The 24,826-nt window shown below is 45.3% G+C and overlaps 1 protein-coding gene across 1 annotated transcript in view; it reads right to left on the bottom strand.

Moving 5' to 3' along the window:
* EXT2 (exostosin glycosyltransferase 2) overlaps nt 1–21,694 on the bottom strand; it is a 147,365-nt gene extending 125,671 nt beyond the window's left edge. Inside the window, exons 1-4 of the mRNA XM_047878133.1 lie at nt 21,527–21,694; nt 10,527–11,092; nt 9,258–9,347; nt 3,116–3,232 (exon numbers count right to left, since the gene is read on the bottom strand). Of these exons, the coding sequence (XP_047734089.1) occupies nt 3,116–3,232; nt 9,258–9,347; nt 10,527–11,062 (743 nt within the window). The 5' untranslated portion in view covers nt 11,063–11,092; nt 21,527–21,694. The remainder of the gene's footprint in view (nt 1–3,115; nt 3,233–9,257; nt 9,348–10,526; nt 11,093–21,526) is intronic.
* Between the last annotated feature and the right edge of the window lie 3,132 nt (nt 21,695–24,826).

Below are 24,826 nucleotides of genomic sequence, written 5' to 3'. Positions count from 1 at the left end.
GTAAGTGACGTTTCATGCCGGCTGTCACCACTTGCCCATCCTGTGTGACGGTGTGACACCAATGGGAGAGGACCTTTGATACCTGCACCTGGTTTCCTTGGGCTTCACCCCATGTACCTTTTCCCTTTGCTGACTATGCTCTGTCTCCTTCTGCTACAGTCATAGCCACGAGTAGGACTACATACCGAGTCCTGAGCTCTCTTGGCAGATCATCGAAATCGGAGGTGGTCTAGGGGACCCCTGACACACACGCTCCTCAGTCACAACAGTCAAAAAGGCTCCACAGACTGCCAAATGTCCCCGGGGAGATAAAATCAACCCCTCCGATGTTGAGAACCACTCATCCGGCCATGCTTGGTCCAGATAGGCCTTCAATAAGGGTTTGATTAGAGCTGAAGTGAACGGAATTAAACAGTTTCCAAAACAACTTCAGGGGGGAAGAAAAGGCAAAGGGTTAAAAATCAACTTTCAAAAATCACACAGCTGATTTAAATTTAAATGTTCGCAGAAGCAACAGAGAAGATAAATCTTTTTTCTAAGTTCAGTGGACTTTTCTCCACTATCATAGTTTCATATTATAGTATCTATCATAATATATTTATATTATGCTAATATCTATTATATCTACTGCTACATAAAGATGCCAAATTAAGATCCGAGATACATGACAGAAATTTGTACACCCCAACAGGTACCAGCTAGGCCGGTACCTTCTCATCAGAGGAAAATCCAGTCTCAAAACACAGCACCAACTGCATACTTCTCTCCAGTCTACAAATCCTCTGTAAGATTTTGTATTTTCATCTTGATGATGATCCAAAAAAATTAGTAGAGGCATATTTTTGCTCATGTTTAGTGATAAAGACTGCTAAGAGTTTTTCAATGTCCGGGGCACCTGGGTGGCACAGCTGGTTAAGCATCCAACTTTGGCTCAGATCACGATCTCACAGTTCATGAGTCCGAACCTCACGTCGGGCTCTGTGCTGACAGAGCAGAGCCTGGAGAATGCCTCAGATTCTGTGTCTCCCTCTCTGCCCCTCCGCTGCTCACACTCGGTCTCTCTCTCAAAAATAAATATTAAAAAACATTAAAAAAAAACCCAAAACTTGTATACACATATTGATAGCAGCATTATTAAGAATAGCTAAAAAGTGGAAATAACCTAAATGTCCATCAACTTATAAAAGGATAAACAAAATGTGGTATATCCATATGACAAAACAGTATTCAGCCAAAAAAGGAATAAAGCGCTGATTCCGTGCTACAAAATGGATAAACCCTGAAAGTGTTATGCTGGGTGAAAAGAGACACAAAAGGCCACACGATATATGACTATATTTTTGGGAAATGTCCGGAATGGGCAAATCCACAGAGAAGGAAGGTAGCTGAGCAGTTGCTATTGGAGGTAGAGGGTGTGAAGTTTGAGGGCAGGGACAGAAAAGTGGCTGCTAACAGGTATGGGGCTTATTTTGGGGGTGATGAAATGTTCTGTAATGAGACAGCAGTGATGACAGTTGTATAAGTTTGCAAATACACTAAAAACCACTGAACTGTATCAAATCAGCAGTTGTATACCTTAAATTTACCTACTGTTATATGTCCACTATATCTCATTTAAAAATAAACCCACTGAAGTATATTCTTTAAAAGAGTGAACTTTATGGTAACTGAGTTACATCTCAATAAAAAAATAACAAAATAACAAAACAAAAAGTCAACTCTGGAAGTCACTAACAGAAAAATCTGGAAAGTTGATCTAGGCAAGAAGTTCATGAACTATTTAGTCTTTCTTGGCACTTGCCTAAAGATAGAAAAACATTTCAATCTTGTCTAAATAACAAAATTTGCTATGTCTAAAGAAAGTTCCAGAATTTGATCACCAGGCCACACAGTAGGACACACATACACAGGAGAATCCATAAAGGCTTCTAAGGGGAAGTCTGAGATGCTTTGCAAACTACTTCCTTGACACTCATTTCTGTGACCAAATGCTACGTGTGGGTTTTTAAATCTCCCCCTGTATGAGATTTCTAGTGTGGCAATACACAATTCCATCACTTTCATACCTGAGCACTTGGCACACAGAATACTATTCTGACCATATTTGTTTAAAGCTTACTGAGATTCTCGCTGTGAATTAGCACAATTTTAAATATACTACCTCAAAAAAGGCTACACAAGATGCCCTGCACGTCCATGCTGTCAGCTCTTTCCATTTACCCACTCACATGTCAATGATATGAGCCAATCATGCGCCAGGCACAGCGAACATGGCTGTTAAAAAACAGATCTGGCACCAGAATCCAAAATCCCCAGCGGAGAGGCTACGAGCAAGCCGTTACGACGTGGCCTCGACCACGACCGGTGGTCGGTGGCACACGACCGCTCTCAGGGCATAAGGCATAAGAGCCATTCCAGGGCTAGCAAAGTGGTGAGAGGTACTCGAGTGAAAACCCAAAGGACAGGCAGGTGATCAGTCTGATGAAAATAAGGAAAAAGACCTCCAGACAGTGGAGAGTATCTGCAACCCAGAAACACTGAGACAGCAAAGCTCATCCTGAGAAAAGAACTAAAAGGGGGGAAAAAAATCTAGAGACGGAGAGAGAGGTCACATGCCAGAGGGTCTTGAAAGACATTTTAAGGGATCTGGGCTTTATCCAAAGGGAAATGGGAAGTCAACAATCAGGTTGTAGGGGCAGCAAGACTAGAGGCAGGGAAACCCAACAGGGGTCCGTTTTCACAATCCACAGGAGAGATGACAGTAACCTGGTGTGCGGGGGAGCAGAGCAGATGGAGAAATAGGGCAGAGCTAAGACATATTTAGGAGGGAGAATCAATAGGACTTACTCTTCCGGTACAGGAAGTAAGGGAAGGAAGGAGTCAAGGACATCACAGCGATTCCAGATTGGAAAGCTGGGTACACAGCACGGTACATTCACCGAGCCAGAGAAAAGCGGAGGACAAACAGGACTGGGGGCGGGGGGCGGGGGGCAGGGGGCAGATGACAGACTCCAAGACACTGGCTTGTAACCGAGGCTTCGGCTGCTGTGATACCCAGCACGCTGAACCTGGTCAGCATCTCACAGCACACCCGGCTGAGCTGAATGCACCTTACCCCGGTCCTTTCTCTGGAAGCTCCACCTCAGCTGACAGCGGACTGTAGACGGGAATGCTGACATCGTAGCCTTGCCGGTAAGTCCATGTAGAAAAGCCACCACCAGCCAATAGAGCCCTGAAAGGAAAGGATTTCGTCAAACAATGAGAAAGGAAGGCCTTCATTCTGATAAGCTCTGTGAGAAGGGATAGAAGAATTGAGTCTTAATATTATCGTATCAACAAAAACTTGTCTACTGGCCCACTTTTCTATAAAGACACAGCGCTACGTGTTTTACACTCACGTCTCCTGGACATCAGCTGCATTCTATCCCTGAGTCATCGGCCTTCTTCTGGGGTCCTGGGTAGTCTTTCCTTATTTTCCATTTTATGAAACACATCACAGCCCAGAGGACACCCTCTGAACAGCCCCTCCGCCTCCCTATTCAGATCCCATTCGCCTCTCCCCAAAGTCATTCACAACATTCACGACAGCAGGAATGAACCATAGGTCTGCATGGGAAGACTGTCCGGGGCAGTCACTTACCCACCCTCTGGCCCAAATCTCAGGAGACAGTGGGCACAGAAAGCAGCAGTGACAGCCAAGTATCTGGTCCCACGCAACTGCTGCCCCAGGCAGGTCCTTCAGTGTCGTCCAAGAGCTGCGTGTGGCTCATGTAGCCTCCACCAGCTCTCGCCATCCGTTCCAGCCACTCAGTCCCCATTCAGGAAGCAAGAATCCAGGACGACCTTTACTGCTTCTCTTGCAGTTTGCATGTACTAGCTTTTATTCTCCTTAATTAGAAAGCTGTGAACACACTGCTTTAATTGGATCCAGCAAGTAGTACGGTGACACTTCATCAGAGAGAGGAAGCAGGTGTATATCACACCAACTTTGACTGTTACTCTGTCCCTGGGGCCCCAAACCCATCAAAATCACCTACTGGGGCAGAGTTCTGCCAGTTCCACGCACTGCACCGTCTGAGCCAAAATGTCTGAGCTGAGAAACCACACTTTTTGCAATATTGATTGCTACCAATCCTTTCCCTGCCCTGATGACAGCCTGCATTCCCTTCTAACATGACCAGTTTAAGTTCAAAGATTTTCCAACCACCCCTGGAAATCCCAATCTGTTTGTTTAAGCTTTATGAAACCAAGAATTGGTTAGTGAGGTAATGTGCAGGCTAAAAACCTCTCCAGCTGCCAGTCTACTCTGTAAAACTTAATGACTATCCTTAGTACCAACATACGGTCTTATTTTTCCTGATTAGCATTCAGTAATGAATCCATCCAACATGAATTTGGGCCGGTTCCACAACAGCACACGGACTGTATGGGGCCCCATGACCTATGCACAGAGAAACAAACATAGATCCAATATGGAGGCACCAGGCAGTCCAGGTAAGCCAGGGTGGTAGGTGGTTAGGTAATTACAGCCCCAGCCCCAGAGGAGAGGGGAATGTGTATGTGGCAAGAGAGGAAGCAGGTGTGCATCACACCAACTTTTCCTATAATTCTGTCCCTGGGGCCCCAACTGTTACTCTGTTCCAGGAGAGTAGGGTGGGGGTTATGCACTGGTAGGAGGAAAGCATGCCATCTGAAGCATGGCTTACGTCACACATCATACACTCAAGGTCTCCACTTGTGACCTCGGCAAGAGCCAGGATTGCAATTAGTCAAGCAGACCTCACGCCAGCCCTGCTGCTGTTAAGACTGCAAGTCCCCATATCGTCTTCTGCCAAGCACTCCATAATATTATAATGGAGACAATACAGTAAGCTTCCCTTGCTTTACAGAACATGTGTTTCACATTGAGGGAAAAGCACAGTTCTGAAAAGCACATTCTGTTTTCCCATTATGTATCCCTAAAATCAGAGATCAGTTCCAAAGCTGCGAGAGAGTGAAGAGAAAACTCGCAGCTACACAAGTATTAATCTGATGATCAGACTCATGCCACGCCAAGTGTTATGTCACTGAAAGTGTCCTCTAGCATTTTTAGCATGTGGCAGGCTTTTCTGAAGCTATAGGACAGCTCCTCTGTCACCAAGCCACCTGCTCGACTCATGCACTCCACCGTCCCCACCCTCATCTGTCCTCAGATGTTCCCCCAGCTTTCCTCCTATCTGAGTGTCGGCAGGGCCTAAACACAGTTCGTCTGCAAGGTCAACCTTTGCATGTCATCAGGCCTGCAAATTCCTCAAATATAAAGCTTCAAATTTCATAAAGAAAAAAAACAAGAACAAAAACTGACCAATTCTATTAGTCATCCTTACTTGTTTACTGAATCAAACAAACTGTAAAAACATAAGTGAGACAAGTAGATCTGAACAATGGCTAGATATCTGGTGATAATAGATTCCTATTAACTTTTTAGGTGCAGAAATAGTACTATAGCTATATATTTTTTTAAATCCCTTATGCAGAGATTCAAATGGAAATATTTATAGATAAAATGATACGACGTCTGGGATTTGCTTCTTGATAATCAGGTGGGGCAGGGGTAGGAGTACAGATGAATGGAGACCAGCCTCGAGATGACGATTACTAAAGCTGGACAGGGGCACACGGGTTCACTGTGCTAGTCTCTTTTATTTATTTTTTATTTTTATTTTTTTTTTTTGAGAGAGAGAGAGAGAGAAAGCACAAGCTGGAGGGAGGGACAGAGGGACAGAGAGAGAGAGAGAGAGAGAGAGAGAGGGAGAGAATCTTAAGCAGGCTCCACACTCAGTGTGGAGCCATACACAGGGCCCAATCCAATGACCTGGGATCCTGAGCGGAAATCAAGAGTCGGATGCTCAAGTGATTGAGCCACTCAGGTGCCTCATCATCTCTTCTTTTATATACGTTTGAAACTTTCCATAACAAGTTAAATAAAGCCCAAAGTGGAAATCTGTGAGAGATACGTGCAAAGAAACGATAATAAAAATCCAGGGTAGTAATAATATTACAGAACATATATGAGAAAACAAAGATTAGTAAAGTAAGGCATTGAAGAGGTATAATTTGCTCCCACTTAAAATGGGTGTATACAGAGGTGACTGGGTGGCTCAGTCGGTTAAACCACTGACTCTTGATTTTGGTTCAGGTCATGATCTCATGGCTCGTGAGTTTGAGCCCTCTGTCGGGCTCTGTGCTGACAGCATGGAGCCTGCTTGGGATTCTCTCTCCCTCTCTCTCTCTGCCCCTCCTCCATTCATGCGCGTGCACATACTCGCTCTCTCCAAATAAACATACATACATACATGAAGTGGGCATATATACCGGGGCACCTGGGTGGCTCAGCCAGTTGCACGTCCAACTCTTGATTGCCGCTCAGGTCATGATCTCACAGTTCAGTTGGTGGGTCTGAGCCCCACATCAGGCTCCATGCTGATAGTGTGCAGCCTGCTTGTAATTTTCTCTCTCTCTCTCCCTCTAGCTCTCTCTCTCTCAAAAAATAAAGAAAACTTTAAAAAATGGGTGTCTCACACACACACACACGTTTATGTATAAACCCATAGGAAAAAGGCTAGAAAAAATACATAGTACTTAATTATCTTTCGGTAAGGGAGTGAAAATAGAGGAGGGTTTGAAAGCATATTTTTATATTTCACTCTTTATACACTTGCATATTGTTACAGTCTTGTACAAAGAAAGTATACGTTATCAGGTATATCATGTGTAGGATCTTTAAAAATTGAAAGAGAAATAAAGACAGATTTAAGCAGCACGAAAGATTATATGCTGAGAAGACATTTTCTTCTGTCCTGTTCCTTGCATTTCCCTGGGTCAAATCATTCTCAAATAATCACACCTATGACCTTAGACTTTAGGAGACCCTAAGAAACAGTCTAATCTAGGCTGCCTGCTTTCTAATTTCCAAATAACCTGATACGCAGCTCCTGCTAAAACCAGTGTATATTCATGGCTCTTGCTTCCTCTGAATCCAGGAGCAAGGACAAATGATAAGAAAAACTAACAAAAAATCTGCTCTTCCTTCCTTCCAGAAGACCACCCAGGTCTCAAAACGCAATTTCCCATGTGCAGAGATAAAGGAAGACTAAACAGTGATTCATTACTTGCTATAGGATTGCCATAATCGCTTACAAAAATACATGCACAGGGAAAAAGATTTAACCTTCCTGATCCTTAACACCTAAGCACTAGCAGGAACTCAAACTTCTTCCTGACCACTTGACACTTTCCTGCAGAGACATGAAACCCCATTTCACATGTGCACTTGATAAAAATAAAATCCTTCTCCCATGCAAATACATATACCAAAATGTCAGCAAAAAGTGCAACGTCCTATATAGAAATAAGGCCTTCTCTATCAAAAATAAACAATTAAAAAAAAAAGGGGGAGGGGGCACCTGGATGGCTCAGTCGGTTAAGCATCCAACTTTGGCTCAGGTTATGATCTCGCAGTTAGTGGGTTCAAGTCCTGCGTCAGGTTCTGTGCTGACGGCTCAGAGCCTTGGAGCCTGCTTCAGATTCTGTGTCTCCCTTTCTCTCTGCCTCTGCTCGTTCTCTCTCTCTCTCTCTCTCTCTCTCTCAAATAAATAAACATTAAAAATTAAAAAGAAAGAAAGAAGGCCTTCTCAAAATAAACCCAAAACAGCAGGTAGAGACACTGCATTCCTAACAGCTTCTTCTCCCCTTCTCGGTTCCCTAAAGTATTTCTCTTTCCCTGAGCAACCAAATCCATAAAACAGTAGCCCACTCAGGTGTGGCTGGGGCTGAGGGCCAAACCAGGGCTCACCTTGTGTTCGGCTGGTTTCTACCGAATGTGTGTGGCCTGACTGCCCTCTATCGACCAAAATGGTTCCTACACCAAAGGTGAAGAGTGGTCCTGCAGTGTAGGTCTCTTGTAGCATTAACAGTATTTCCAGATAAAAACACAACACTGACCCTATATAATCACATAAAGCGAAAAGAGCTTGGGTTTAATTTTCCAGGGAAAAGTAGTGTTAAGTGCAGATTTTCACAAATGACAACAGTGTCAGCCTCCGGGAAGCTGAGAGCATGGCTGGCCTCGGGTTACTCTCTAACCTTTGCCAGTAACAATCACTTTAAGAATTAAATATCAACCATAATAAAATTACTTTTAAGTGAGTTTTACGTAAGTTTACAACAATCCTGTACCTTGAACACTGCCCGGGAGCCCTACCCTGGGCCTAACATTTCTGCTCTCCTCAAAGCCGTGAATCAAGTACCAGGAGAGGAAGGCCAAGCGGACCTCATTCCCAAGACTTCCAGGAAGCCTCCAGCCCAAGGGGTTCAGCCGCTGTATGAAAGGGCTGACGAGTACAGTACGTGAACTGAGAATCATAATCATGCGATCTCGGCCACCCCGTAACATAAGTGCTGTCGGGAAGGCTTCATCAGGAAGAAAGGAAGGCAAGAAATGGGTGGGGGCGAGGAGGGGAGGGAGGAAGGAAGAGTCCCACTGACTTAGGCAATGGAAAGTAAATGACAACCAGACTGCCCCCACCCTGTCCTCCGACGTGACGGGCTGTGGGTGTCACTTTCACACCTCCGCACCCCCTTCCCACAGTGAGCTGTGGCTCCACTTTTGGCAAACGCTCCCAAATTCAGACAGAGCACACACAAGCCAATCATGAACCCGGTCTTGGGGGTGGGGGTGCAGCATTAAGGACAGCATAAGTCAGACCAAGAAAAAAAGACAGTTTTTTAAAATGCGATGCTACAGGGGCACCTGGGTGGTGCAGTCAGTTAAGCCTCCGACTCTTGATCTCAACTCAGGTCATGAGCTCACAGTTCATGGGTTCGGGCCCCACATCAGGCTCTGTGCTGATGGCGTGGAGCCTGCGTGGGACTCTGTTTCTCCTTCTCTCTGCCCCTCCCCCATTTGTGTGCACATTCTCTCTCAAAACAAATAAATACACAAAAACTTTTTATAAATAAATAAATACACTAACTAAAATGCAATGCTACAATGGAAGTTCTGGTCGGTTCAACACAACAGATTTAAGTGGGTCAGGTCTCACTACTTCTAGGTCCTGAGGAGGTAAATGCCAAGGGCATTTTTTTTAATTTAACAAACAATTCTGATGACACAGCCGTCCTACTAGGCTTAGAAAACGACTTCACAGGAAGGAAAGGGTCTTGTATTTCCTTGATCCTCAGAAACCCCTCACAGGGACAACTCCAAATACAGTTACCTGTCTCTGGGGACATCCAGCGCTGTGTTATAATCGGGGGGACCTCCAGGCAACATGTTGAACAGCAGGTGGTTTGTACCTCGATCCCACCTATTAAAAAATTATACATGTAGGGGAATTCACATGTCAACTCCCAAGAAACAAATACAAGGGTCAGTTACTGAATGACAAGCAGCAAATATCCCCAACCCAAAATCGGCCCACTTCTCGGGTGTGCAAAGTGAATTCCTAGAAATCCCAAGAGGACATCCCAGGCCACCCTGGTTCCTCAAAAGAAAAACATGGGTGGATGTTTACTTGAAGTCTGTCCACTACAGAAGTGCCCATGATTAGGACAACCTGAAAACTATCTGAATGTGCACCATCTGGTTAGAGAAACAAAAAAATATATAAAATATGTAAGGATGGCTTAAATACAGAATGGGACGTGTAAAATGGAATGCTATACAACTCTTAAAATTATATAGTAAAAGAATATGAAATTATTTGGAAACAGATTCATAACATATCAGGGGAGAAAGACAGCGTAAGAATATATAATGTGTAATCCCTTGACAAAATGTATATGTACACTGAGGTATGCATATATTTCATACAAAAATGAATATTACACACATATGTATTTATTTTTTATACAAAAGTGACCGGAAGGGGCGCCTGGGTGGCTCAGTCAGTTGAGCATCTGACTTCAGCTCAGGTCATGATCTCGTGGTTCGTGAGTCCGAGCCCCCCTTCAGGCTCGCTGCTGTCAGCCTGTCAGCATAGAGCCCGCTTCAGATCCCCTGTCCCCCAATCTCTCTGCCCCTGCCCTACTCACACTCTCTCTCTCAGAAAACAAATAAAACATTTTTTAAAAAGTGACCAGAAACTAACATCACAGCAGCATCATGGAACAAACCTGACGTTCTTCTTTTTGCTTCCTTGTATTTTCAGACTTTTTACAGTGAACATGTATTGTGTAAGTAACAAAGAGGGAACATTTAAGCATAAAAGGAAAGGTGTGGGAAGATAAGCCATCCTTAGATTCTAAACTCTGAGATGCTGAGAGCCCACAGCAATAGCACTGATGGCCAAATGCTTTTCACTGGAACACAGGCCAGGTGCTTATGGCGTTGGCCTCGTCCCCCAAGTCAGTCACTCACACGCATGCCCTCCCTCGAGCAAAGAGACAGCAGCTGGCGCCAGATCAAGAGAAGAACCACTCCCTCTCCCTGGCCTTCCCTTTAGTTCCCCAAGGACTGCGCTCCCGTCTGAGAAAGTACTAGCTACCTAGAGAGCTGGGCCAAGGCTTGTGCTGTCTCCTTAATGCGGAGCGTGTTCTGGTTAAGTACGTCGATGGACGGGACGAACAGGCAGGCGCGGCTGATGTCATCGGTGTAGTAGTCACTGTCAGAGATGGCCGTGAGCAGTTCGTTATACTCCCGGGAGATGGTGTTGCTGACTGGGACACCAAAGTCATCCACGTACTTCTTCAGAGAGTAGATGTACACCTTGATTTTGTTCTTTGGGTTGAAGCCACAGCGGTAGACGTCAAAGCACGTGTGCATCCTGCAGCTGAGATCGCCCCGCTCGGGGATGGGGCTGTCGGCGGGCAGCCTGACCACCGGCACGTCCCGGACGCTGCGCTTCTCCACGCTCCAGTCGCTGGAGGACTCGATGGAATGCGGCCAGAACTGGAACATTCCAGTGGCAATGAGGCCCAGGAGGACAATGGAGAAGAGGGTGATGTAGTAGATTCGGTGCTTGCTCTTCATTCTTGGGATGAGGGCAGGACCCCGGATATTGTACTTGACCGACGCACACATAATGACACAGGCAGCCTCTTCCTCCCGCTCCTAGTTCCAGGGGGAGAAACGAGAAAAATGAAGTCTTTAGGGTGGCAAATGACTTAGTATACCTATTTCTTTCCCTTAAGTGATTTGATGAAATAACAAAAAGGGATTTTTGACCCTTCTCATAAACATAGACAAATATATATTTGTGCATTAAATGCTACATGACATATTTAATACTAAACATAAATATTGATAAATATAAAAAGAGAACTATAGCCTATAATTATATATACAAGGAAAGCATTAAGTGGTAAATGTGTGGGGCCTAGGAAGAAGGGCTCTGACCAAGGAAGAAAAATCAAAAGCAGAATAGCTAGATAGTTGTTTTGCTTTGTTTTCTCTAACACTTGCCCAATAGAAACTGATGCTTCATCTAGACAAGCTGACTCTTGGTTATTCTAAAATCTGCTTTAATTTACTTACCCAAGCAGCCCCGGGTGAGCAGGCACCCACCATGCACTGTGCAGGAAACGAGGAGGAAAGCAAAGGCCCCACCTCATGGGAACGGATATTCCACTGGGGGAGGTAAGGCAAAACTCTAACAAAATGCCAAATGTAAAAATATCACTAGGAAAGTATCAATGAAGTGCCAAGGGTTGTTAGAGAAGAAAAGATTAATCTTTAAGTAAAATACACATTGGTGCTGCTGCTTCATAACGAAGGTGACAGATGACACGCTCGGATAGAAGGAAGGAATGAAGAAGAGCACAGGGAGACCGGGAGGAGGGAAGAAGGCTCAATGTGGTGGATCGATTTCCAAAGACTGGTGCCAGCAATCTACATCTTTGAGGGTGCATGCTACTTTTCCCATCAAAAGGCAGAATGTGAATCTGGGCTAGCCTCGTGACTTGCTCTGACCAAGAGAATGTGGCAGAAGTGACATTCGAGGGCTTCTGAGCTCAGGCCTTAAGAGACTCGGCAGTGGCTGCTTTTGTCCTCTGGGACTCCGGCTGCCACACCGCAAGGAAGCTGGGCTCCCAGCTGAGGGCAACTGCAGGGAGACCCCAGTGGAAAAACTGTGGAAGAGGTAAGAACCAACCCCAGAATCTGGAGCAAATCCATGGTTGTTACTGGCATTTAAGCCACAACACTTGGGGTTGGTTTGTCATACAGCAATATGTAAATGAAACAGCCAATAACCGTCGCTGACTGATAGAAAATTCTTAGTCCTCAACTGAAAAGACAGACTTTCCTTGTAGATCACAACTTAGGATCCTTACCAGACAAACCTGCCCCATCCGATGCCTAGATACTGTAGGGAGGGCAGAGCCACGTGGGTGGCGCCACGCCTCACAGACCCACGAGGTTACTGCAGTAAGCTACTGTGGCATGCCAAGTGTCAAAGTCCCAGCCTATGAAATGGCCTCATTCCACTCACTGGTCTTGCAGAAAAGCTATTAATAAAAAGGGAAAATAACTGAGGAGTCCACAGACCATCGCAAAGGTTAACAGCCATTTTTACTTTGGCTAAATGGAGCTCTCCCCAACTGCTGCCCAGACCACAAAACTGCCCCCTGCCCAGCTAGCTGAATACCGCCAAGCTTTGAATGCTGTAACCCTTATCAGCTTTTTGGGCAAAATGTAAATAGTCATGAACGATTTCAACTCCCATCTCTTGAGACCATGAGTTAGAACCTAGAAAATTTCCTGGTCACAGACTGATGCACGAAAGTGCACACATTTTAAGCTCAAAAATTATCATCGTTGGGGAATATACATCAGTCATCCAATATATACTCATTGGGTCCAGGAAGATGGGAGTGATTTCACTTTTTCTGCCATTCTAACAACCAGTTTGCCCCTACTCCCTACCACTGCCAGCCCCGCCCCCCCACCCCCACCCCCCCCCTCCCCCTGTAGCTTTCTTGCCACACTCTTGGGTCTCTGTGCAACTTAGAAGACAGGAAGTTTCAGGACAAATGTGTGCCAGGAGCCAGCTGCACGCTCCACGGCCTTCACTGCCGCAAGTTAGAACGTCCCACAGGCTCTCCAGGTGTATTTACAGCCTGAATCAGTGGTTCTCGAACACCCAACGGGTGAGAATCAGAGACCGCCTGTTACAAAACAGTCCTTGGCCCCAGTGCGGGAGCTTTGTATTAGCAGGTCTAAAATAGGGTCATAGAATCTGTCAGTTTAGCAGGCTCCTCAGTGTTTATTTTGTGCAAACAGGTTTGAAGTCTTTACTGAAATTAAACAAACCAATTTAACACAGTGGCTTTCAAGGTTGTTGTTTTTTTTTTTTTTTAACTAAAACCTGCCATAAGAAATGCATTTTACATTTTATATTGACCCAGTACAGACACAGGTATGTGCATGTGTGTGTGTGTGTGTGTGTGTGTGTTTGTATTTGAAATAAAAGCTTGACAAAACATTTAATCTTAGTATACAGCACTAGCCATAGAATATGTAATGAATACTAAATTTTTTCCATTGTTTCCATTGCTTTTGTTAAAATTCTGGCCTTACCTACTAGATCAGTTCAATCAGCCAATAATTTAGACACCCATAGTTTAGAAAAAAACTGATTTCATATGTAACAAAAGTGGGATTAATGGAACAAAAATAGAATCCACACATGAGCTTACAAATGTTCACAAGTTATAGGCTATGAGAAAGGCACTATCACAACAAAATAAACCTAAGTAGAAGGAAATAATAAAAACACAGTAATTAACTAATTAAACAAAACAGAAAGGATCAACAAAGCTAAAGTTTGCTTTTTTTTAAAAAATGAATAAAATCGACATTTGATATAATTCTGGTAGGATTAATCAAGATAAAAAGAAAAAACGCACAAATAAATATCTAGAATGAAAAGGGGAACATAACTCGAAATGCTGCCTGTATTTAAAAGATAAGATGATATCAATAAACTTACGCCAAGGTATTTGAAAACTTAGATGAACTAGAAAAATTCTTTAAAAATATAATTTCTTGGGGCACCTGAATGGCTCAGTCAGTTGGGCGTCCGACTTCGGCTCAGGTCATGATCTCATGGTTTGTGAGTTCAAGCCCCACATCGGGCTCTGTGCTGACAGCTCAGAGCCTGGAGCTTGCTTCAGATTCTGTGTCTCCCTCTCTCTGCCCCTTAGCAGCTACACTCTGTCTCTTGCATTGTCTCAAAAATAAACAAACATTTAAAAAAAATTTTTAATATAATTTCCCCGGGGGCATCTGGGTGGCTCAAGTCAGTTGAGTGTCTGACTTCGGCTCCAGCCATGATCTCACAGTTTATGAGTTTCAGCACAGAGACTGCTTCTGATCCTCTGTCCCCTTCTCTCTTTGCATCTCCCCCGTTTGTGCTCTCTTTCAAAAATAAATAAAACCTTAAAAAAATCACACACACACACACACACACACACACACACACACACACACACATATATATATATAAATTTAATTTATATATAAAATTTAATTTTCCAGGGCACCTGGGTGGCTCAGTTGGTTGGGGTATCTGACTCTTGATTTTGGCTCAGGTCATGATCTCATGGTTTGTGGGTTTGAGCACCACACTGGGCTCTGCACTGACAGTGTGGAACCTGCTTGGGATTCTCTCTCCCCCTCTCTCTCTGTCCCTCCCCTGCTCATTCTCTCTCTCTCAAAATAAACATTTAAACTATATATATATATATATATATATATATATATATATATATATAAAATTTTTCAAGGAGAAACAGCAAACCTGAATATTTGTATAACATTAAAGAAATCAAATCAAAGGTTTAAAAATCTTCCTAGAAAGTAAATCCTAGGCCCAGAAGATTTCCCAAGTTTTACTACACATTCAAGAAATAATTCCAATTTTACACAAATAAGTTCCAAGTTCAGAAAAAAGGTGAAAACATTCCCCAGCTTATATTAGGAGACTAGTATAACCTTAATACCAAAATCTCACACAGGTGGATTTCAAGGTATGTCTGAGGGCTCCCCACAATCCTTTCAAAGCCTCTGAAGTGTTTTTATAATAATATTGGTAAGATTTTTTCACTTTCATTTTTGAGGCCATGTGATCCATGGTATTGCAAAGACTGCAGAAATAGATATGAGAATCCAGCTGTCTTCTGATAAGTTTTTCCTAATATAATGAAAGATACCAACTCACAGATTCAAGATCTCAAGTCCAAGCAGAATATATACAAAGAAAACCCCACCTACGTATGTCAAAGTAAAACTACTGAAAAGAAAGCCAAAGAAAAATGTTAAAAGCGGCCAGAGGGGAGAAAAATCTATCCAAGGTAGATTAAAAAGCTACACATTACAGGCAAAACTATAAAATATTTAGAACAGAGATCTCTACGGCTTCTGAGCAGAGAACGATTTCTAAAACAAAATACAAAAAAGTGCAAACCATAAAAAGATAAAATGATAAATTCTGTGTCACAATTAAGAATTTTTGTTCATCGGGTTGCCTGGGTGGCTCAGTTGGTTAAGCGACCAAGTCTTGGTTGCGGTTCGTGGGTACGAGCCCCATGTCGGGATCTGCACTAAAAGTGTGGAGCCTGCTTGGGATTCTCTCTCTCTCTTTCCCTCTCTCTCTCTGCCCTTCCCCTGCTCACTGTCTCTGTCTCCTCTCTCTCAATAAATAAACAGTTTTTTGTAAAAAAAAAAAAAAAAAAAAGGACACCATAAGTTAAAAGACAATCAATAAACTAGTAGATACCTGCAATACATATAACCAATAAAGACTAGCAATGAGAATAAAGAATGCCTACAAAGCAATAAAAACAAAACAAACAAAAAATAGAAAACCAGACAAAAGACAAACAGGAATTTCACAGAAGAGGAAACAAAACCAGCACATCGACTTTTGAGAAACACGTTTAGTCTCATTGATCAGGGAAAGTACAACCACAATGAGACACCATCTACCCACGAGCGCAAGAAGTATAAGAATCAAACACACCACCCAGTGCTGGCAGGGACCTGGCACATCCTGGCAGGAATGTGAACAGGCTCCAGAGTCCCAGGTGGTCAGCATAAGGGCTGGAGAGAAGAGGAGCTAATGCTCCTGCGTTAGAGTCCTAGGCATCACATTTTGCTTCTACTCGTCAGTTTGGTCCCTCTGCCCCCCGCCCCCCAAAAAAAGAACCAGAGACAAGGATGGGGGTGCAGGTCGTTTACTTACTTGGAAGGTGACCCCAGAAAGCCAGAGCAGCTATCAAGAAGAGAGAGACAGGGAACCAGGGAAAGCCAATAAGAGGTGCGTGATTTAAGCCGGTCACTGCGGTGGGCAACAGGGACTCTAGGAGGGCTGGGAAGCCTTTAAGAATCATGTAGACTACACCTTCTGTCCCTCAGAAGGATGAGAGCCCAAGGCATTTATCTCCCAACTCCTGCACACTACTGCTTGAGGGTTGCCTGGTATTATTATCAGCTCATACTCTGTACTCAACAACCCCCAAAATATCTGGATACTATCCTTTCTTTGATGTACGTCAGTCTGATACAGAGCTGCAGTTTCTTGAGGAAGGACTGGGTGAACCTCTGTCTATATTTGCAGGGATGCTGCAAAGTCCTCTTCAAAGAGATCCAGCCTCCCCCTCAATACATAGGATATGGGTCTGAGCTCATGTCGGAAAACAGGATTTTTCCATTGCAACAGCTGACATCAGGCTTCTATTTGCCCACTCTTGGGTTGTTGTTTTTTTTCGGGGTTTTTTTTCTGGTAAAACAAGTCAAGCGATACCCTAGTTGGCCGCCCATCTATACTGCCCTCAAGAATACCATACTCTAGGGGCGCCTGGGTGGCTCAGTCAGTTGAGCATCTGACTTCGGCTCAGGTCACAATCTCGTGGTTCACGAGTGGGCTCTGTGCTGACAGCTCAGAGCCTGGAGCTTACTTCACCTTCTGTGTCTCCCTGTCTCTCTGTCCCTCCCCACCTCGTACCCTGTCTCTCTCTCTCTCTCTCAAAAATAAATGAAATGTTAAAAAAAAATTAAAAAAAAAAAAAAAAAAGACCATACTCTTTTAGCATCACAGAAGACACATAGGTTACGATTTGGGCCTTATATCCCACTATGAGTATTGGTCTAGCATGTCACTGATGGTTAGTGCCACTACCTCTGCTACTTCAGAATGCTATCATGCTCACAGATCCTCAGGAACCCAATTCCATGTCACACCTTCTGGAGTCAATTCTGGCCCGCAGGGGACAACCAGCACCAAGCTTCTCAAAGATGCTGGCCTCCTCTGGGTGTTCACGTTACCAGAGAGAAGGGAGTGAGCCCTCCTGGGAACACCAGCCTCAAGCAATAAATCAATTTCAAGTCTCCACTTCCCTATGCCCCTGATAACTTCCTCAACACCTGCCAAGACAGCTCTGGCGTCTCCACCTCCTTTACCATAGGCCAGGCCCTACCGGCACCACCGACATTTTGAGCCAGGTCATCCTTTCCTGCGGGGAGGCAGAAACAACCCCCAGTTGTGACGACCCACCACATATCCGGATTGCCAAACATCCCCCGGGGAGGCCGAGTCACCCCTAGCTGAGAACCAGTGGTGCCGATCACTGTCACGTTCAAGTTTCAAGGAATCTGTCCAGCAGATTGGCTCCAGTTGCTCTTGCAAGATCATTAAATCCTGAATCCTGAGGGAACACTCCTAAAGCAACACAGCCTGTCCCAAGCGGCTTTACAGGCCACCACTAGCCCGCTCTTCACCTAGCGACCTCCAGACTCACTCCCACGCGTGCGCCCCCAGCTCCTGCTCCTGCCTGTGAGCCAGGTCCTATAGCTCATTCGGTACAAAAGCTATTTCTCCAGTAGCAGGGGCTGTCCTTGCCCACTCGGGCAATGCTGAGATCTGGTGAAGGGGGAGGCAGATCTTGAGGAGGATATATACCATCCTGCAAGGCAATGGCCTTAAGCGAGGTCTTTGCAGAGTGTCCGGAGAGCAGTGGATCCTTCCGCTGGCCCAGGGGATCCAAGGAAACCTGGGGCTTCAAAGTTCTCGGCGCTTCTACCAAACATCTCCACCCTGGTCTCACCCGGTCTCGCTTTAGCAGCGGCTGCCTGCCAAGGCTGTGCATTCGGCCTCCCCTGCAGTTCTGCCATGATGATGATGAAGCTCTGGGGCTGATTTTCAACAGCCTGCCCTCCAGCTGCAAGAGATGCCGCCACAGAGCCTTCTGTGGCTCACGGTGTATCCTGAGTTGGTATCTGGCTGACGTGAGCCAGACCTTACCTCAAGGCTCCCGGGAAGAAGGCAAGAGACAGCCAACTCCGCCGGCCGTATCATTACCGTTGTCCACATACTGCTCAAGTGTTAGAGCCACTGTAGTAGCCACTGCCTCCCCTTCTACCTGAATCGCATCCCTCCCACCGCCGGCAAGTCACGTAACTGTGATGCCAGAGAGCACCAATGGTTCCCAACACCAGCAGAGGGGTCCTCGTTGCCATCTGAGGGTGAAGGGTTCCAGTTTCACAATACTATTCTCATCAGGGCTGGCTTTCTAGAGCCACTTCTCGTACCATCTGTCTTCAGTTTATGTGCTTCCAAACTAAGAAAAAAAAAAAAAAACTTGAAAGCAGGTAGCTGGCAGAAGGGGAGTCCACAGAGCCAGAGTGAGGGACAAAGGAGAGGAGTCAGGGAAGGACAGAAAGCCATCAGGGTTACCGCACTGCGCTGGGAAATGGGCTTCTGTCCTCTGCAGAAGGATCCATCTGCGGGACTATATAGAACACACCTCCGAACTGTCTCTTTAAAGGATCAGAAGCTATGATCTCTTTAAAGGATCAGAAGCTATGGCGTGTATCCACTGAAGCCCATCCCCCAGTGGCTGAGGGCTATTCCAAGATATAAACTCACATTTCCAAGGTATGCCCTGCACAGGCTAAGCGAGCTCCCACAAGTTTTTGCCAAATAGCTAACAGATACGGTGAGTGCTTGAGGTAGAATAAAAACTATTTTAAAATGAGGGGGAAAGTCTTAAATGAAAAAGGAAAGGAAAGGATGAGAGATAGAGCGAAAAAGTCCCTTACTCAGTGGTGTTTCAGAAATAGAGAACCTTCTTGGTGAGCATCCACGCACCTTTTACTGACCTCATCACAGTATCTGCCACGTTATATAAAATATTTGCAAGTCTGGGGCACCTGGGTGGCTCAGTCGGTTAAGCATCCAACGTCAGCTCAGGTCACTATCTCACAGTCCGTGAGTTCGAGCCCCGCATCACGCTCTGTGCTGACAGCTCAGAGCCTGGAGCCTGCTTCGGATTCTGTGTCCCCCTCTCTCTCTGCCCCTCCCCTTGCTCATGCTCTCTCTCTCTCAAAAATAAATAAACATTTAAAAAAATAAAAATAAATATTTGCCAGTCTCTTCTACTGGTTGTCATGTTCTTGTAGTCAGTTTCCACACACTGAAGCTCAGAAAGATGTATTCCCCAAAACCATCATCCAAGAGAACAAGTAATCATCTTTCCATCCAAAGAGGACACTCACTACCACCACCACGTCCAAAGCTCCTGATGCTGGGCTTCTCTGAAGACAACAGACTGGAAGGAGGCTTCTGCTAAGTAATGTTCCATGTAATACCAGAACCCAGATGAAACAAGAATTTCATAACAAAGCCCTACAAACTTTATCTTCCTTAAAACATATCAAACCTGTCCCTGCAAAACACTGGAATCATCTGGCTAGCTGTCAAGCACTGACTCACTGGAAAAATCTGTTAACTCCACTCTAATGTCACGATGAGCTGCATTTTCTGTTACTGGAATTATTGATTCCTAAAATTTGCCTGAAAAACCCTTTCCTTGGTGCTTCGGGCTATATCCAATCCACTTAGTCCAATGCTTTGAGTCACAATCTCCGGTCTTAACCTTTTTAGAAAAGCCCTCACAACTGAACTCCCAGGGCCACTGTTACACTGGAATTCAACCCAACAGTGCCTGAAAACAAAGGAACCAAATATTAGCAAAGGTAGGAAAATCTGCAATTCACTGCCTTACCTGATAGGGTCCTTTATAATTAAAGCTATATTATGGCTAGCCATCCCTAAAAATGGTGAAATTTTCGGGGCGCCCGGGTGGCGCAGTCAGTTAAGCGTCCGACTTCAGCCAGGTCACGATCTCGCGGTCTGTGAGTTCGAGCCCCGCGTCGGGCTCTGGGCTGATGGCTCAGAGCCTGGAGCCTGTTTCCGATTCTGTGTCTCCCTCTCTCTCTGCCCCTCCCCCATTCATGCTCTGTCTCTCTCTGTCCCAAAAATAAAAAAAAAAAAACGTTGAAAAAAAAATAAAAATGGTGAAATTTTCAAGGGGGAATAAAAAGTGCTTCTTTGTGGGAATTATAATACAGTGCATACACTAGCTAATGACCAAACTTTATTGAGGACTTACTACACGCTACAATCTGTTTTAAGCATTTTGTATTAATTTAATCTTTCTAACAGTGCCACCTGACAAGCTATTATTATCCTCATTTTACAGACAGGGAAAGTGCAATGGGAAGCCTAAGTAACTTGCACAATGTCACAAAACTAGAAAATGCCGAGGCTAGGATTTGGAGGATGGTAGTCCGGCTCTGGAGCCTGAGCTCTCAAACCCCATGCCTCCCCTAATTACCTTTAACGCCCTAGATTAGATCTACCTTTTTCACTCAATTAGCAAAACCATCATAACTTGACGGACCCAAACCTATCCATACCCAGCATATGCAGCCAAAAGGCTTAAGTCAGCGGAAGTGAGAAATGCTGGAAACTGACTCATATACTACCGCGAATAGCCTGTGAGCCCTGAAATTTACAAACCAAGTCCAATGTAAGTCCTTAGAGCACTCAACTGACTTCCAAGAATTAAAATTGGCATGTTTCTATTTCAAGGAATCTTCAGACAAGGAGCAAGTCAAGGACGCTTCCAGATTAGCAACTCCCAGTAAGTTACACCAAGCAATCATGTGAATCTTGAAACTGTACACACAGATCTGGTTCCCACCGCCAGTAGTAAACCTCCAAACGCCTCTGAGCTTCGAGCCGATGTCCAAACTCAGGGCATCTTTGGCCACCTTCCCCACCAGTCTTTCCGCGCACCAGAACCTGCCGGGATGCCACAGGCCACGGGAGAGCCCAGCGCTCCAGAAGGCGCTGCGTACGGAAGCAGATCTCCGCAGCTCGCGGGACGGAGGTGGCAGCGGGATGGCAGAGGTCACCGCGCAGGATGGGCCCTCTCTTTTCGGGGTCCGGAAAGAGAGGAAAGGGGTCGGCGGGGTAGGCGTGGGCAAGGGAGACAGGTGGGCACCCAAGCGCGGGGCGGGCCAGGGGAGCGACGAGAAGGCGGTGCGGAAATCAAAGCGCTCCCACAGCTGGAGAAGTAACGAGCGGCCCCGGCGGGGGTGGGGTCGCCTCTCACCGCCTTCAGGCCTCCGCGCGGCCCGCGGTTCCCGGCGGCCCGGCCCGACTCTGCCGCTGCCACCGAGGCCCTTCCGAGCCGCGCTTACCTCGGCCACGGTTGCCTCCCGCTCGGCCCCGCGCTCGGTCACCGGCGCATGCCGCGGGGCGCGGGCCACGGCCGCCCAGGAGGAATCGCGCCGAGTCGCCGGCCGCCACCGCCGGCGCCGGGTCTGCGCAAGCGAGCGGGGAGCGAGGCGCCAGCGACCGGGCTTGGTGACGCCTGACACCGAGCTCACTGCGCAGGCGGGAGCGGCCGGGCCCGCGCCCCCTGCTGGACAGGAGGAGTCAGGGCACCGCTTAGGATGTCTCCCTGGCAGGCACGCGCAGCTCAGGCTCCATCCTGAAACTCTCACGCAAAGACCCGCAGGCTCAAAATCAAAGTAACTGCAGACCCAAGTAGCTACGCACCGTGCTTCACTTACAAAACTGACACAGACGTAAACGTATTATTACAATCAGCACTGGCGAGCGTGCAGATTCCCGGAGGACAATTTGGCAGTATCCATCAAACGTGAAATGCCCGCAACCTTGCCCCTCCAATCCCTCTGTGTGGATTTTACCCCACAGGTATTCTCAACAACGTTTACCAGAATTACTCATTACAGCATTGTTCCTAAGAATACCTGAAAACCGGAAGCCGGCAAAATAAACTATGAAAGAAGTTATGATTAGAATAGAATCATGTGAGAATGCGTATAGATATCGGTATAGAAATCATCTCCAAGGTGTGTTAATATGAAAGCGTGCTCTAGAACGGTGAGCAAGTATGATCCCTTTTCTGTAAAATATATTTACATGCAAAAACAGGAGAGAGAAACTATACATGTAGATGTTTATATTCAAGCGTATGTATAATATATATATGTTTTTTGGAAGGAATCCAAGAAGCGATGAAGACTTTTGGGGGGGGAGTAATTATGAAGGTAGAAATGGGGGAAAGAGATTGTTTTGTTTTCTGTATTATTTATATGATCTGGCCTTATACAGGCACAGTAAAACCCGTCATAAGGCATAAGTGGAGTCTAAAAAATTAAATCAAAATGCAGAGTGATATTATTGAGAGGTTAATGAGATGACCCCATTGAGCTTGTGTAGTTTACAGGTAACTGGCGACAGAAGCCAAATCCATTTTAGGCCCAGCTATCCCTTAGCGCCACCTGGTGGACGTTGTCCCTTACAGCTTCAATATTCATGGGAATGTTTCCGAGTCCAGAGACTGGGGCTTCCCGCAGCAACAGTGATTCCGTGGATATTGTGAGTTAATGTCTGCTTGTCACAGATCCAGGGAGACTGGGTTGAGAATGTTCTGGAGATGGGAAACCCACATTTTCTTCTCTACATCCGAGAGAGTATTGCTCTGCTATCCAAGTCCACATCTTCCCCAAACCATAGGAAATTTAGCACAGGTACATACACCCCATTTGATAAATGGAAAGATGGAAAATATTTTTTCTTCTTTGTCTTCCTCTGAATTAAATATATCTATAGTATATATGCTTTTCATTAATTATTATTCGTCCATTAAATGAGGACTTTCTGTGTTAAAGGCCTGTGTTAGGCTCAGCCTCTGAGGAAGCTATCTTATTTACTTTTTATAACCCTACACATGTATAGTGCCTGGCACACAGTAAGTGCTCAGTGAATATGAATAAAGGGTGCCCAAGAACTAGGTGGGCCTCAATAGAATAAGACAAGTATACAAGCAAGATTAGCCAAAACTGAGGGTGAAAAGTGGTGTGGGAGAATATACACCAAGTGCTACAGGGCTCAAAAGAGAAAGCAACCCATCCAGTTGCAAAGATTTGGGAAGTCTTCACCCAAGATGTAATATCTTTGCTGTGAATAGGGCGTTCCAGACAGAGAAAAAGTCATGAGCAAAAACCCAGATGAGAAGGAGGAGGTGTAAAAACAGGAGAAGCCATCAGAAAGACCAAGTGTTTTTTTAATCCAGTATAACTGGAATGATGTGGCTGCATTTCTAGGGGTAGAAACCATGCCAGTGATTGGAGGTAGGAAAGCACAGAAGTTATGATATTAGAAGCCATGCTAAAGCAGCTGGGGATGATAGCAAAGAGTGGGGAATAAAACTATAAGCCAGACCTGACGCCTCTGAGAAGGTGGAAAAGTCTTAGTGGTCAGCAGTGAAAAGAGGAGAGGCTATAGAAAGATGTTGCGTTACTCACTTTGAAGGTACAGAAAGAAAGAAAAACAGAGACCGCATCGACCCCCACCTACCCAGAGAGTCAGGAAAAGCAAAGGTGGGAGTTAGAAAAGGCGTGGCTTTCAAGGAAAGTGGCATCATCAGGGGAAAGCAAGGTTACCAGCAGGAAGAATTGCCTGTGTGCAGTTGAGTCCCAGATTTACCACTTCCTTTAAATGACAGCAGTTTGCAAGAATGAAGAAAGGTGTCATCTCCAAGGAAAAAGACTCTGTGAAAGAATTGTTCTGTGGTATTTTATGTTGGCTCAGCTTAAACAACACCGGCAGGCAGGCTGGAGAACTAGAAAACACCTATTAAAACCACATCAGATACAATGAACACTCTGTCAGGTGGGTGGCTGGGCGCACAAAAATAGTAAAGAAAATATACAGGAGCCAGAAATGAAGCACAGTGAGAAAAATGAGTGTTAAAGCTACAAAGTTGGGTGTATAAGGTGGGGAGCTGATACCAAGAAGGCCATGTAAAGCTAGGACACTGAGATGGCAGCCTGGAAAACTGACTCAGCATCAGTAACAACAAACCAAAAAACTGTCTTGTCCGGAGAGCGGAAAAAGAAGAGTCTCTGCTGAGAACGTTTAACACCAGGCTTCACAACGATGTGGGGTTTGAGTTTATATTACCAGCATGGTCCAGAAAGCTCCAAGCCTAGAGAATAACATGAAGTATCATCAACCCAGATTGGTAGCACCTGAAGAAGGAAATACAAATCCATGCCCACCCCCCCTCCGACCCCCCGCCCAGAGGGTCATGCCTCCACACAGGCTGCCCAGGATGCTGACAGATAAAACCCAAACAAATGTTAAGTTCACAATCCAGAATGAGCACATGAACAATAAGCCCATCAGAGGAAAGGTGCCTGAGGCACCTGGGTGGCTCAGTTGCTTAAGTGTCCGACTCTTGATTTTGGTATCCAGGGAGAGAACAGCTGAGAATTTTCCATTATTGGGTGGGGATGACTCTCTGTAACGGATGGACAGTAAGACTAACAGCAGACTTCCCAACAAAAACAAACAGAAGTCATAAGATAATGGAAAAAAGGGCCAAGAGAAGCTAGCAGTCCATGTAAATTGTATACCTAGTAAAACCATCTTTGAAGAATACGAGACACAAATAGAAAGAGACAGAC

Source organism: Prionailurus viverrinus, chromosome D1 (assembly GCF_022837055.1).
Source record: "Prionailurus viverrinus isolate Anna chromosome D1, UM_Priviv_1.0, whole genome shotgun sequence".
Classification (NCBI taxonomy): Eukaryota; Metazoa; Chordata; class Mammalia; order Carnivora; family Felidae; genus Prionailurus; species Prionailurus viverrinus.
This window is presented reverse-complemented; position numbering and strand designations above follow the sequence as displayed.